Source organism: Anas acuta, chromosome 5 (genome assembly GCF_963932015.1).
Source record: "Anas acuta chromosome 5, bAnaAcu1.1, whole genome shotgun sequence".
Classification (NCBI taxonomy): Eukaryota; Metazoa; Chordata; class Aves; order Anseriformes; family Anatidae; genus Anas; species Anas acuta.
The window spans coordinates 59,632,858-59,645,769 of record NC_088983.1 but is presented as its reverse complement, the minus strand read 5'-3'; the positions used below and the strand labels follow the sequence as shown (position 1 = coordinate 59,645,769).

Genomic DNA, 12,912 nt, shown 5'->3' with positions numbered 1-12,912 from the left:
GGACACCCAATCAGAAGCACACAGAGACCCTTACTTCATTTCAAATTCAGTAGAATATTAAAAGTAAATGCAAAATCATGAAAGAGGGGATTTGCATATTAAGTTACTTACTGCATTTAAATCTGGTTATATTAGAAATTCATTTCTCCCAAGAGAAGTAGCTTGATTGCACTTCTCACTGAACTTCTGACCAAGTTTTTAAAATGTCTGGAATCTTACCTCTAGCCTAAATAAGACAGTGTTCTTCATCACTCAAAGTCACATCCTAAAAGCAAAATACAAGGAGGAAAAATGCTGCTTTAGAACAGAAGTCTGCCACTCCTACTCACATATTTATAGCACCAGGGTTGAGCATAAGGGTAGTAAAATTTAAAATAACAGGAAGGCTATTAAGGACTCTGAAGTCAAGTGATCAGAAGTGACAGCATAATAAGCACAAGGAAAAATATAGCCTAACAATGCAGAGCAAGTCACAACGCAACTGTCCCACTATCTGTAAAGCCATCTACATGTTCATGCAGATCAGGTACTGCCGATACAGCCCAATGCAGCAATTTTGAAGAGTTAGCATCTGAAACAGAAGGGGCAGAGGACTGCACGTAACCTGTGGGAGAAACTCCAAGTCCATAAGGCCTGAAATTAGAAGTTACATTGGAAAAGTTCGTTATTGACCATACAGCTTTTCAAATGGGCTGTTTCAGTTGCAAGGTCAGAAACACCAAGTGCAGAACTTTTGAAGCATTGGGAATGCTAGTACCTTCCTTAGCAACTAAGGTTAACTTATTTTAAGACAGTGCTGGCCAACACAACGTTACAGTAAGTGTTCCTATGACAAGCTTGTGCTAAGAAGGAAGGTTTGTATCTCTGAATTCTAACATGCAAAATTTTTTAAAGCCATTCTTGTTTATAACATGGATTTTTCTAGTCTTTGTTCTGTGGTTTTTAAGACACCAATATTATATTTTTTAATTTAAAAGACAGAGTAAGCTGAATATGTATTTATTTTTTTTTTTTAATAAGAGATTAAAATAAGATACACTTTGTGAAACACACTGATTTTTTTTAGTACAGTAAGAAGAGCAAGGGAGGAATTTGTATAATGCTATTAAACTGAAAGTATTCTGTAAACTCAGGAGTTTAAACAGAGGAATTTCCAAAAACAGGTATTCAAAATACTTTTTTTTTTTTTTTCCTTTTTGAACTTGAAAATGTATTTTCCGACACAAGTTCTTGAACAACCGCCTGTGACCCTAACATATGGAAGACTATTGAGAAGACTTCCCTCAGCAATCAAAAGGACCTATCTACACATTCATTCTTATATTTCCTTGTGTATCATATAATCTGTATTACCCCAGTGCCACAGAGCACATTTCATAGAAACAAGGCTCCTCTTAAGGGCTGTTAGCTGGAATTTAGAAACCCCAAGTGCCATTACTGAGGGATGCCATACAGTTTCAAGTTTCAGCTCAGAAAGTACATTTATTTTGGGTTGCCAAAAGGAAAGTCAGAGTAGGACAGTCTCTTTCCTTACAGGTGAAACCATCTGTCAGGGCCGGACATGACAATTCAACTCCATGAGAAGCCTGGAGAAGTTAAATTGAAGGAAAAAGCCACCATACATGTCCTCAAGAGGCCTAAAAGCAGTCTTATGAAAAACCCCTCTACAGGTCTGCCTGCAGTATTGCCAAGGGATCTATTCTTTCCAGAGAACCAGCCAAAGAATAAGATTTTTTTTTTTTAATGAGGTCTGATTAAAATTTAACACTGTTAAATAACATACCTAGGAGCTCAAGTAGCCTACTTTTATAGATGATGGTAAGTGGAAATTGCAAGACAAGCAGCATCTTTTAAAATTGGCTTCTTCAGGAATCTAAAACAGTACAATGGAGTATGATCTATGCCAGAGATTTAAAAATTTGGGCTACTACCTGCTCATTCCTATCCAGACCGTCACAACACTCTGCACAAATGCAATGGGGTTTGGGAGCCTTTTGTCACAGCACTGCAATTTAAAACAAAAGCTTTTTGATAAAAGCTCGTAATCAGATTCAGCAAAATCACTCCTCAGGAAGAACTAGATGAACAAGCACAAGCTTCAGGAGCAAGACAGGACAAGCAGGCAGTGGCTGTAACGTGGACCAAGACCACACATAGACCACCACCTTCTCCTTTAGCTATCACATTAAGCTCTACTGCCATGATTAATGGCAAAGCAAAGCAGAAACTAGGAGAAAAAGACTTGAGGGCTTAGCAATACTTTTCCTTGGTACCTTGCTTGCTATTTGTGTTTAGGTACCAGTGATTCCGCCCACAGACTATGGTGGATGTTGCAAATTGTCTTCTGGAGGTGAAAGCCATTTCACTTTGGAGTGAAAGCCAGGGAATGCTGTCATTGCACGTGCTTGCTTACCCCTGCGCTTATGTTCACTGTTTCAAGGTTTGTGAGCTGGAATAGCTTACAACACTCTATGAATGCAGAATTGGACAGGTTGGAAAAAAGCTGTTTAATGCAATATGTGGAAACAGGGCAGAATGTTCACCGGGAGACATTTAATCAATGCCCCGAGCAGCTGACTGAACAGCAGCAGTAGCACACAGCACTGCCCAGTCCTCTGCACCGGGAAGCCCACAGGATTTATCTGCAGTGACCAGGGCTGGGAAGGGAGTTCTTGTGTGCTTTGACCACTCCGCTGAATTCATGGAACCTTTCTGGTTGGAAAAGACCTTTGGGATCATCAAGTCCAACCGTCAAGCTGAACTACCAAGTCCCATCTCTAAAAGAAGACCCTTGGTGCAGCATCCACACATCTCCTTGCTCTGCTCTTCTTAGCACAGACCTGCTGTGGGTATCCCATCTCCCTCTTTCAGCACCTCTCAAAGATGCAATGCCTAAGACAGGGTAGCAGGTCATCAGCTACTTTCTTCTTCCTTTTTCATTTTAGTCTAATTGGTAACAATCTTCTTTTTTTTTTTTAATGGTTCGTTTCACCATCCCATCTTACTCTTGAGCAAAATCACTCTTTAGGGATTTTTTCCCTCACTTTATTTTTTTTTTAATATATATATATATATAATCCAGTCTACATAGTTTCCATTTTTTGGGTTATTTTGTCAGGTCCTACTGGTTGCTTAGAGAAGCTTCGTTTTTTAATGTCCCCCTTTATTTTTGTTTGTATTGTAATTTTATTCTGATAGTCACCTCCAACAAGATGAGATTTGCAAGCGAGGCAACACATGCTCAGAAAAGCCTTTTCAAACATGCACACCAAGGCCTATGGAACAACACACCGTGTGTTGTTTTCTCTCCTGCATCTGAAAACTGCATGAAAGGGCCTCGGGACTCCTTAACAACGCTTAACAGTCTCACACAAAGCAGAAAGCACGTCTCTTATGGCAGCCTGTCTTATAGGGCAGGGTGCCTTTGACCTCAAAAGGTGAAAGACCATTTTATGGACGGGGAATGAAAGAGTCAAAAGGGCGCTTGCTAAAATCACCTGGCAAAACAAGCATGAGCGATGGGACCCCGGGGGAGAGGAGGGTGAACAAAAGCAGCAGCAGCACCCTTAGCTCCCAGCCCTGCCTGCTGTCCTGATCGCATCCCCAGCCAACCTCCTCCTCCTCTCTGATGCTTTGTGAGACAGTGCCATGCTGTGGACACTCAGCTCCGTTGCTCCTGTGTTCTGCAGTCTCTGCAGGTACAGTAGGCCTGCTTCCTGACCCACTTTCCTCACCAATCTCTATTTAGCTCTACGCTAGTGATGCTCCTGGCATGACAATCAGATACTGCAGCCTGCAGTGCAGTTCATTACAACACACTCACAAGCTCCTAGTAAATTCAGTGGAAAAGTACTGTATCAATAAATCCTAATTAAACTCAAGTTATTTTCATAAACTTGTTTCAAATGCATCAACAAAAGAAAGCGCTCCCACTGTATTTAAAAGATGATTTTTCTTTTTAAATCTGGTAGGCATGAAGGAAATCCAAAATCTCTCTTCTACCCAAGGTGTGTGAAGGGAGAAAGCTATTAGAGCGAGTACCTTTTCTCTGGATTACCTAATCGATCTTACAACTTGTGCCACTTAAAACCTGCCACACTTCCTACCACTGTCATTTATTTCTCACCGGAAAAGGGCTCCGCAACTCAGTGCCCAGCTGACCTGTAAATTCAAGCTCAGTACAGCTACTGAAGCTAAAATCTAACATGCAATTTCTCCCTCAGACACAGTCACCTGCCATTAACTTCAGATTTGACTTGTACATTAATGTATGAAGGGAGAATTTGCTTCAGGACATTCACCACTAGGCCAGGAAGGACAATTCTGGTTCCCAAGGCCTGAGTTTTTAGATCACCGAGAGTAAGTAATCAGAGGTTGACCACAATCCATTTTTCCACAAGAAGGAAACAGTCCTCTCCCTGCCTATCTAACAAATGGCTGAAATGCAGACCTCTGGGGTAAGAAAATCCGTGTTCCAAGTCCACTCATATTATGGCCGTACCTTATAATATTACGTATCCTTCCTTCCTTCGTGGGCACCTACGTTCCCTGCAGGTTCCTGCAGTGAATGGAGCCAATGAAGACTGCTCCCAGTGTTTGTCACGTGAAAGGCAGCAAAATACAAAACGTGTAAGAGTCTTACTCTCTCTTGCCAAAACACTGCCTCTGGTCAGGGGAATGGTTTTAAACTTAGAAAGTCTGCTCCTCATCAAAAACAAGCTCTGGGAGCTCTTCAGAAGAATTACATGAGAACATTTTAAACTACTCATCTTACGATTGGAAACGCTGAATATAAGAATCCTAGGACAACTACAAGCATGTTTAACACGGACAACAACTCAGAAAAGCAGCAGCAGAAAGTATAGCAGCATCAAGTAGTTAATATGAGACAGACAGTTTGGGGCAATGACTGGATTTCAGGTGCGGATCGTATACAGAGGGTATTACAGAAGGGAGAGAGCAGGAGGGCAAGTATTTACAAAGCACTCCCAGTGCACACCACAGCCAGCCACAAATTCAGTCCTTTGTGGGAGCTCATCAATGTGCAATAGGGCCGGTTTTGCTGGGGAGCAAGAAATATTAATAAAAGAGTCTTGTAGCTTGGCGCATGCCACACAAACTGACACTGTTTTTTATTTGCACTACCATAATCACACTAATTTACTGAATCAACTACAGATTCCCAAAAACGGACCCCAAAGTGCTTATGTAAAGATCTCTGCAGGAACTAGTCTGATTATCCATTAAGTGGGGTGATGCCAGCCAACGGCAGAAGAAAACAAAATTAAACATCCATCAGAATGTGCAATTCATCCAAATTTCATACCACAGGCACCTATAAATATATGAGTCATTATAATAATGTACAAGGTAATTATATTTCATCACTCATTACCTTGACCCACGGATGACCTCTCATCTTCAGATGCAAGATGTAATCCAGACTTGCATTTTTATGACCAGGAACTCTGCAAGGAGCTTACATAAAGCAGCATCCTTCGACGAGCAGGCACAGGAGATACAGAGGCAGGCAGAATTCAGGCAGGACACAGCTAGGTCAGTCCGTAGTGGCAGATCTAGCCTAACTCCCAGGCACCTGGCAAACAGCAGCTACTTAAGGGCACGTATCCTCTTTGTTGCTACCTATGCACAAGCCACAACAACAAAACTAAGACATTATTTTGCTGCCTGGTTATTTAATAAAGAGATGATAGGATCATGCTCGAGGGAGTCCCAGGGCAAAAATTCTGGCAAAGCTGCAGTCCTCTTGACAGCTTTTCCTAGGATTATATTTTCTGTCTCATTTGATTAGCTTACACTGAGCCACAGACCACAAAACTAAACCTAGACCTCAGCTCACCTAGACCTCACTTCTCTAACCTCATGCCTACTCAATCCCGGTGGAGAATACATAGTGAGGCCCAAGAGCATAGGAAGAGCAAAGGAATTTCTATACTGGATCCATCTACTCCTGTGACAGGTGTTCCACACCGAAGAAAGCCTCACCAGACAGTTACAGAATAACCTACAAAGTCTGTTTTTAGAGTCCATAACTCCATACCCTGGCGCATAGAAGTTTACATCTTTTCAAGAGACAATACAGATTGTTGTTTGCTTTTTCTCTGTGAACTTAGATATTCTCAGTATTAGCATCCAAACATTTTTTGACCCCTGGTATGTTGCATTTCCTTCTCAAAAGCATTTGGTACTACTGGGTTTTGGTTTTGCGTTTTTATTAATCAAACAATTCTGTAGGAATCCAAGGCCATAATCTGAATTGTTCCCGCCTGATCACGTTAAAAAATTCTGGCTGTAAAAATAGAATGGATTCAGGTTCACACAGAAAACTATGTAACTAATAGATAACTGGCAAATCAAGAAAGTACTTTAGGGGATGTAACCTAAGATGCAATCATTAAATTCCTTCTTAGTCCCACTGTCTGGGGTCAGATTAAGAGAAAGAACACCTAAACAAACATGGGTTTCAGTGGTTACTTTCCATATTACTATGTTTAGTATGCTGACTCTTGGTTCATTTGCAAATCTGCACGCACCCATGGGAGTGGGATCTCAGATCATTTAGCATCATGGCAGATTTCCAGTTCTTTGCAGGAGGGTTGTTTTCCTCCGTGAATCAGCAACTGTCCATCACCCCACAATGTGTGAAGAGGAAAAACCCACCTCATCAGCAGAAACTATACACGTGTGTGTGTCTATACTGGGTAGGGGATGATTTGGTCTCTATATACAGTCTGCACATGACGATTGCCATTTACAAGCGTGTGGGTACCCCATAAAGCAAACTAAGTGACAACGAGACATCTTTCCCTTTCTGCAGTCATACTTGGATAATGCAGCGCATTACACGACTTTAAATGTTATGGTAAAGAACATACAGTAAACATCAAGCTATCTTATTTACTGCTTTCTGCCCAGCAGACAACTTCAGCTACCAATCTCACTGTGGTCAATACAGAACAACCGATTTCTTGCCTGCTGCAGAACAGCAAGCTGCATTTGCATCTGTAGGTGATGCTTACCAACAAATGCTTTCTACATGCCCATCAGAAAGGAAAAGCAGCAGCTAATAAGTTACACCTGAAACATCTTCCTGAAACATGCTCTGGAATTTTAACAGCTCTGTGTAATACGGATAATGCTTCTAAACACAAAAGCAAATGAGGTGAATGCTGCCCTAGTAAAATAAACTTAGTCTCAGAAATATTCTGACAAGCAAAATGAAGCACTTTAGAAATGCTTTACAGAAAAGCAGGTACTAATAATTCGTCATTTTGTTCTTTTTGTGTCTGTCTCTCCCCCTGTTACACCAGAGATTGCAGTATTCTTACTGCATGGCATCACTGTGCTGGTATTAAATAACAGTTCTGCTGGCTCATAAATGCCACTTTTTAAAGGAGACTGAGGGACAACTACTATGATCTGAAACCCACTGTTCAAATTCAGGAATCGGTCTTTTTCTTTCCTTTTATTTCCTTCAGTGATTCACAACTTGAGCTGGTAGCAAAATTATAGCTGGATCAATGGGCTCAAGTAGCTCAGCAGAATGCCTGACTCTTCATTGTTTCCTCTGTTTGAATTACACATCCAGGGCACTGCAAAACTTAACAAAACCCTCTCTCTTTCCCAGAAAGTAATCATAAAACCTACGCCTCGTGGATCCACATTTATGATTTGTGGCTCCACTTAAATTCACTCAGTAAACTGTTTTTGTTTCTCACAGCATTAATTCGCGCATGGACCTCAGCTCACTGACTGCAGACCAGCCACGTTCACCAGCTGCAGCAGTACAGCTGAAAGGGAAGCACTTCTTGCTAAAATGCGAAAATGGATTTTAGTAGTAGTAGTTGCGTAAGGGTGATCTACATTTACCCAGCTCAGAGCTGGATTTAAACCCAATTCTAACAGCCAACTGTTTCAACTTGCATGTAAACAAACATACTGCATTTCTTCATTAGCTGGAATTTGCTGCAGTCTGTCAGCCATCTGTACTGTCTTGCATCCTGCTCTCTGTTCGGAGCACCACTATCAAATGTTGGTGATTAGTATTGCTCTCTTTGGAGACATCATGACTACACTATAAATAGTTTATAGACATAACACACTGTTTCTAACGATTCTCTTAATATCTACATTCTCTGGATGTATTTGGTTGTTTCTTTCTCAGTCAATTTTGGTTCTCCATAACTTTGAGGTAAGAGAAGAGATTTCACTTGGGTGCTCTCAGCGGTGCAGAGCAAAAACTGCAGCCCAAGCACAACTTGATTCAATTTCTACACCTTCCAAACCCTGGACTGCAGAGGCCAAACGGCTCAGCAAGCCCTGCAGATACCTGCACTGCAGTCCCAGGGGTAACTGCACAGCACAGGGCACACAGGCTGTGTGGGACCAATTGCTTTGGGTGCTAGTGGCAGGGCAGACATCACCCATACAGTTCAGCTCCTGATTTGAGCAGCACACCCTAGTTGCAAGCTTCAGAGGACTGGTAAAATAACATCTTCAGAAAAACACAATACAAATAAATGAGTCCCTGTTAAGAACTTCTGCAGCTTGCTGAGTCATCCCCTTATTTTATTTTTTATTTTTTTAGGAAGTGAGCAGAGCCGGTAGTGAGACAGGGATGGATGGACACAGACACACACCCCTTACACTTCGATTTTTGTTCTCCTAGAAGAGCCAGGCACTGGGACACTACACGTATAACAAATAGCATTTGACCAGTGACACAATACCAACCACAGAAGTCACTTGATGTCCACGTTAGTTTTCAAATACAAAAGCTACCTGTTTAAGAATGCCTTTTTAGTTCACCCAGTGGATGAGTTGATAACTTTTCAGGAAGGACTTGATGTTCCTGCCACTAAGCTGGCTCCAAAACTAAAATCATGCTTTGAATTTCAAAACTGCAGTGCAGTAAGCCAGCCTTCCCATCTGGGAAGGAATTTGCTGCCCTCCAGGCATGGACGCATGACGTATTTGTGCAACACAACGGGGCTCCCCTGATCAGGTATGTCGGAACACTGACTTTGGAGGGAAAAAAAAAAATCACTTTCTGAGAAGTCAGGATGCTTATTCTTAGAATCTCATTTCTGCTTTGTTTCTTGGTTTTTGTTTGAGTGCAGTGTGGTGAAACACTGCCTAATGTTATTACTCCGTCAGCCACATACAGAAGTGAGCAGGACTCACTGACAATCAAACCATGGGAACAAAACTTTGCACCATCTCATACTCCCTGATGAAAACAGATGCTTCACATGCAACTCAGCTGAGAAGTTTCTGAGGACATCCCTCTGGAGAAGCTTTTATAGCCACAGCTTCTAGTAAATCTGGCACTGGAAAACTTGCCCTTTCCCTAACTCATGGCTCCTTTTCTGGAACAGCACCATCAGAAACACCCACGTCCTTGTGTCCACATCATTTTCAGTAGAATTGTGTGTGTATTAAACAAACCAAGCTGCAGACATAAAGCAGGCTGCTAGGCAAACACCCAGACACAGCGTGTTTCTACAGAACTGCAAGGTACTACTGTTGCGATGTGAGGAATATTAACTCAGACAAGCAAGCGTTTGGGGAACAGGAAGCAAAACAGTTCTTGCAACCACTCTTTTCTTCTGAATCTACACTCCTCGTGCAGTGTGAGTGCTGAACAGGAGGGACTGGGAGGGTAAGAGGAGACAAGTCTGCTCTGCTATGGAAAGCAAATTGGAAAAAACAACACCATTTTCAAAATATTCCCACTCTGTTTTGGCACTTCATGTCTCAAAAGCAGCCTGGCCTAGAAAGTTCAAGCATGTTTAACTTGAGAGCCCTTGACAACACCTAACGCACAGGCTATTCATCATATGTTGAGGTGCTTATTTTTGGACTTCACCTTGGAACAGGAAAGGATGACTTTTGTCAGCACCTGAAAAGTTTATAAAAACCACTAAGCGTATTTACATGATGCATTTCATCAAAGGCACCTTCCACATCTTGCTGAGACATCCACAACACTCTGCAAAGTTCATTCAGCATTACCAGAGTTGTACCTACCTGGAACTCGATGTGAAATCAGGTCATGATGATAGCCACCAAGACTCACCCTCTCTACAAGAATAACTGTGTGGTTTAAAGCTTTCATAGAACTAGATTTCTAAGGTACTCATTTCTCCTTTGTCCATCCCATGTTTCCTACACACACTTAAATTTGTTATGGACACTTTTCAATGACGTTACTAAGTGCATTAACTCTCTAGAGCTCTGAGGGCTACAAAGAATTTTGGGAAGCTTGCAAACCTGTTAAATAAATCCTTCATAGTGCTTAGCCTATGAAAAGATGGCAGATTTGTACTCTCCCATTTACCCCAAACTGGGGTACTGCTGTTGCACAGTAATTCAAATTAACTGCTGTCATAGGAAATTACAGGTCCAAAGGCGAGGAACTGTCATAGAAGTCCTTTCACTTTGTCTTTTAATTATCTCAGACTTTTCAAACACTTAAAGAAATCTTACTCCACTGTGGCACCCTTTTGTTGGCTTCAACTAAATTTGCCACTGTTACAATGCCTATAAACAGGGGAAATAAAACAGTAACAACGTATGCTTCACGTCCACAGCAAACCCTGCTAAAGGCCACTGGTATTGTCTCCTTCCTGCGTACTGCCTGCAAGCATCTCCTCTGTTACATTTAGCCTGTAAAAACCCCAAGAAATACTTGTAGTTTGGGGATTTTTTTATTGCAGCTGTGCACTATCTAGCCCCAGAAGATCCCACACAGATCCCCCAAGCCACTGTGAGAACACAAATAAAAGACAACTTATTTTGAATTGTTACAAACTGAGAACTCCGAGAAAATGAAATTCTACTGTTCAGCACCAGTGATCTCTGTCATTTATCAGACTTGGGCTTCCTTGGGCTCTATTTTATAGCCTTCCACAGCATGAAGGCTACTGCAGTCAGCCCTCCACAGCACCATTTGCAGAAGGTACCCAAGCCCTCCACAAAAATGCTTTACCTGCCAAGTGTAATTCCATTCCCTATCCTCTTCTCCAGGTGGATATTTCAAGGGAATAAATATCAACAATGCACCGTGCAATCAGCCTTGCAAAGCCAAGACAGTCTGTAGCAGAAGACTGGTGCTTTTGTGTGATTTGTGAACATGCAGCTCTTCAGACACCAGTGACTCCATGCCAAAACCAGAGCCACCAGTAACATGGCAGTGATGCTGTTTTTACACAGAATGGAAAAGGTTCCTTGCAGTTGTCTCACAGATTTCAAATAAGAGTCAGAATGATGGGCTACATGCTGATTTACCACAACATTCCCTGTGAGGTGTTTAATTTAAACCTGAAGCAGAAAATCCAGGCATAAGTAAAAAAGAAATACATTTAAAACAAAAGCCATGCTTCTAGTATGCTTATTTGTGGTTATTAAGCTGACGTACTATGTTAGGGGTAACTGAGGTGAGAATACTAACCTGGTGTTTAAAGGTTCATCTACACCAGTTAAGAATAAAAATTGAAGGAACATCTCCAGACAAATAAAGATCCTTAAAAAGAGCTGCACACAGCACGCATGATTCCAGATGACTAATACTGTAACTCAGAAGACACACTCCAAATTGATTCTCATGAATCAGGGCAGTCTTTTCCAAGAAACATTTTAATGATGACAGTTGCATCTGTGTCACCTCTAAACAACTTGGTCTTCTTTTAGCTTTCTGTTTACCCTTGCAGAAGAACATAACCTTGCAGACATCAGGCTTTTTAATTTTCTGAAGAGCAAAGGCTGTGCTTTGAATAAGCTGATTTCAATAGCACATTTATCTGTCACACATACTGAACACCTATTACTACTCAAAAGAAAACACAGGACCATGAGAAGGGCAAAAATATTAAAAAGTATAAAATTAGAACAAACCTGTCAGTGTAAACCAAACAGCAAATCATGCTAGGGAAGAGTAGGTCAAAAGAAACAGCAGAACACACTCTAAAAAGCAAATGGACATTTTAAACACCAAAATTGAGGGCTCTGACTTTCAGCATATGGCTAGTTGGTAGTCACAGTGTAGCTTCTCAACACATTTTCTGCTTTGCAGACTTTGGAGTATAAAGAGAGTAAGAACAAAGAGGACAGCTAATGTTAGTGCTCCTGGGTTAAAACAAAATAACAACGAAGAATCACTGAACCATGAAGCAGTTTTTTTCCCAGTTGCTATTTCAGATATTGCCTTCCTCCTCACAAGCCAGTACAACAAAGAAATGCCAGCTTCTATCCTATCACTGAGTAACACCAACACCTTATTTTATCCAGAAGGGCATGCAGAGCTCTGAACTGCTTACATAATTTTTCTATGCATTTTGCTGCACCCAAATTGTGTATTATAGCTGACAGGAAAAAAAAAAAAAACAAAAACACAGCGTGACTTCTTCAATTTCCTTTTCTCTCATTGGTTGTCTTCCTGGCAAGAAGCATTGCTTCTGCATGTCCAACTTCATCTAAGCCTTGCCCTGCATGTTTAAATAAATAATATGAAAACTCATTTCTCTGACACCTTGTTATATTACAGCATTGGAAAGAAGCTTCGTAGTTCTTAGCTTTGAGCATGTGTGGAAACAATTTTGAGGAGAGAAACAAGATCTTCACGTCACAGGATAATTCAGGCTCGATAGAACCTCAGGAGGTTTCTAATCCAACCTCCTGCTCACTGCCAGGTCAGCTTTTAGATCTGACCACACTGCTTGGGCTTGGTCCAAGTTGGTCTTGAAAACCTCTGAGAATGGAAATGGCACAACCTCCCTGGGCAGCGTATTCCACTGCATGACCAACCTCATGGTGAAAAAGGTTTTCCTTACATCAAGGCTGAATCATTAAATTTGTTTCTCCTTTGCTTCTTGTCCTCCTAACTTCATCTTC

General features: G+C 41.4%; 1 protein-coding gene across 11 annotated transcripts in view; it reads right to left on the bottom strand.

The window, feature by feature from the left end:
* The window catches only part of LOC137857923 (secretion-regulating guanine nucleotide exchange factor-like), a 148,816-nt gene that overhangs the window by 73,443 nt on the left and 62,461 nt on the right, over window positions 1-12,912 (bottom strand). The window contains exon 14 of one of the 11 annotated variants that reach the window (XM_068685145.1): window positions 220-265. The exons of 8 other annotated variants lie outside the window; for them this stretch is intronic. In XM_068685145.1, coding sequence (XP_068541246.1) covers window positions 227-265 — 39 coding nt within the window. In that variant the 3' untranslated portion in view covers window positions 220-226. Of the gene's footprint in view, window positions 1-219; window positions 266-5,413; window positions 5,644-12,912 lie in introns of those variants that run through there. 2 more of the 11 variants (XM_068685148.1, XM_068685147.1) reach the window with 2 other exon arrangements.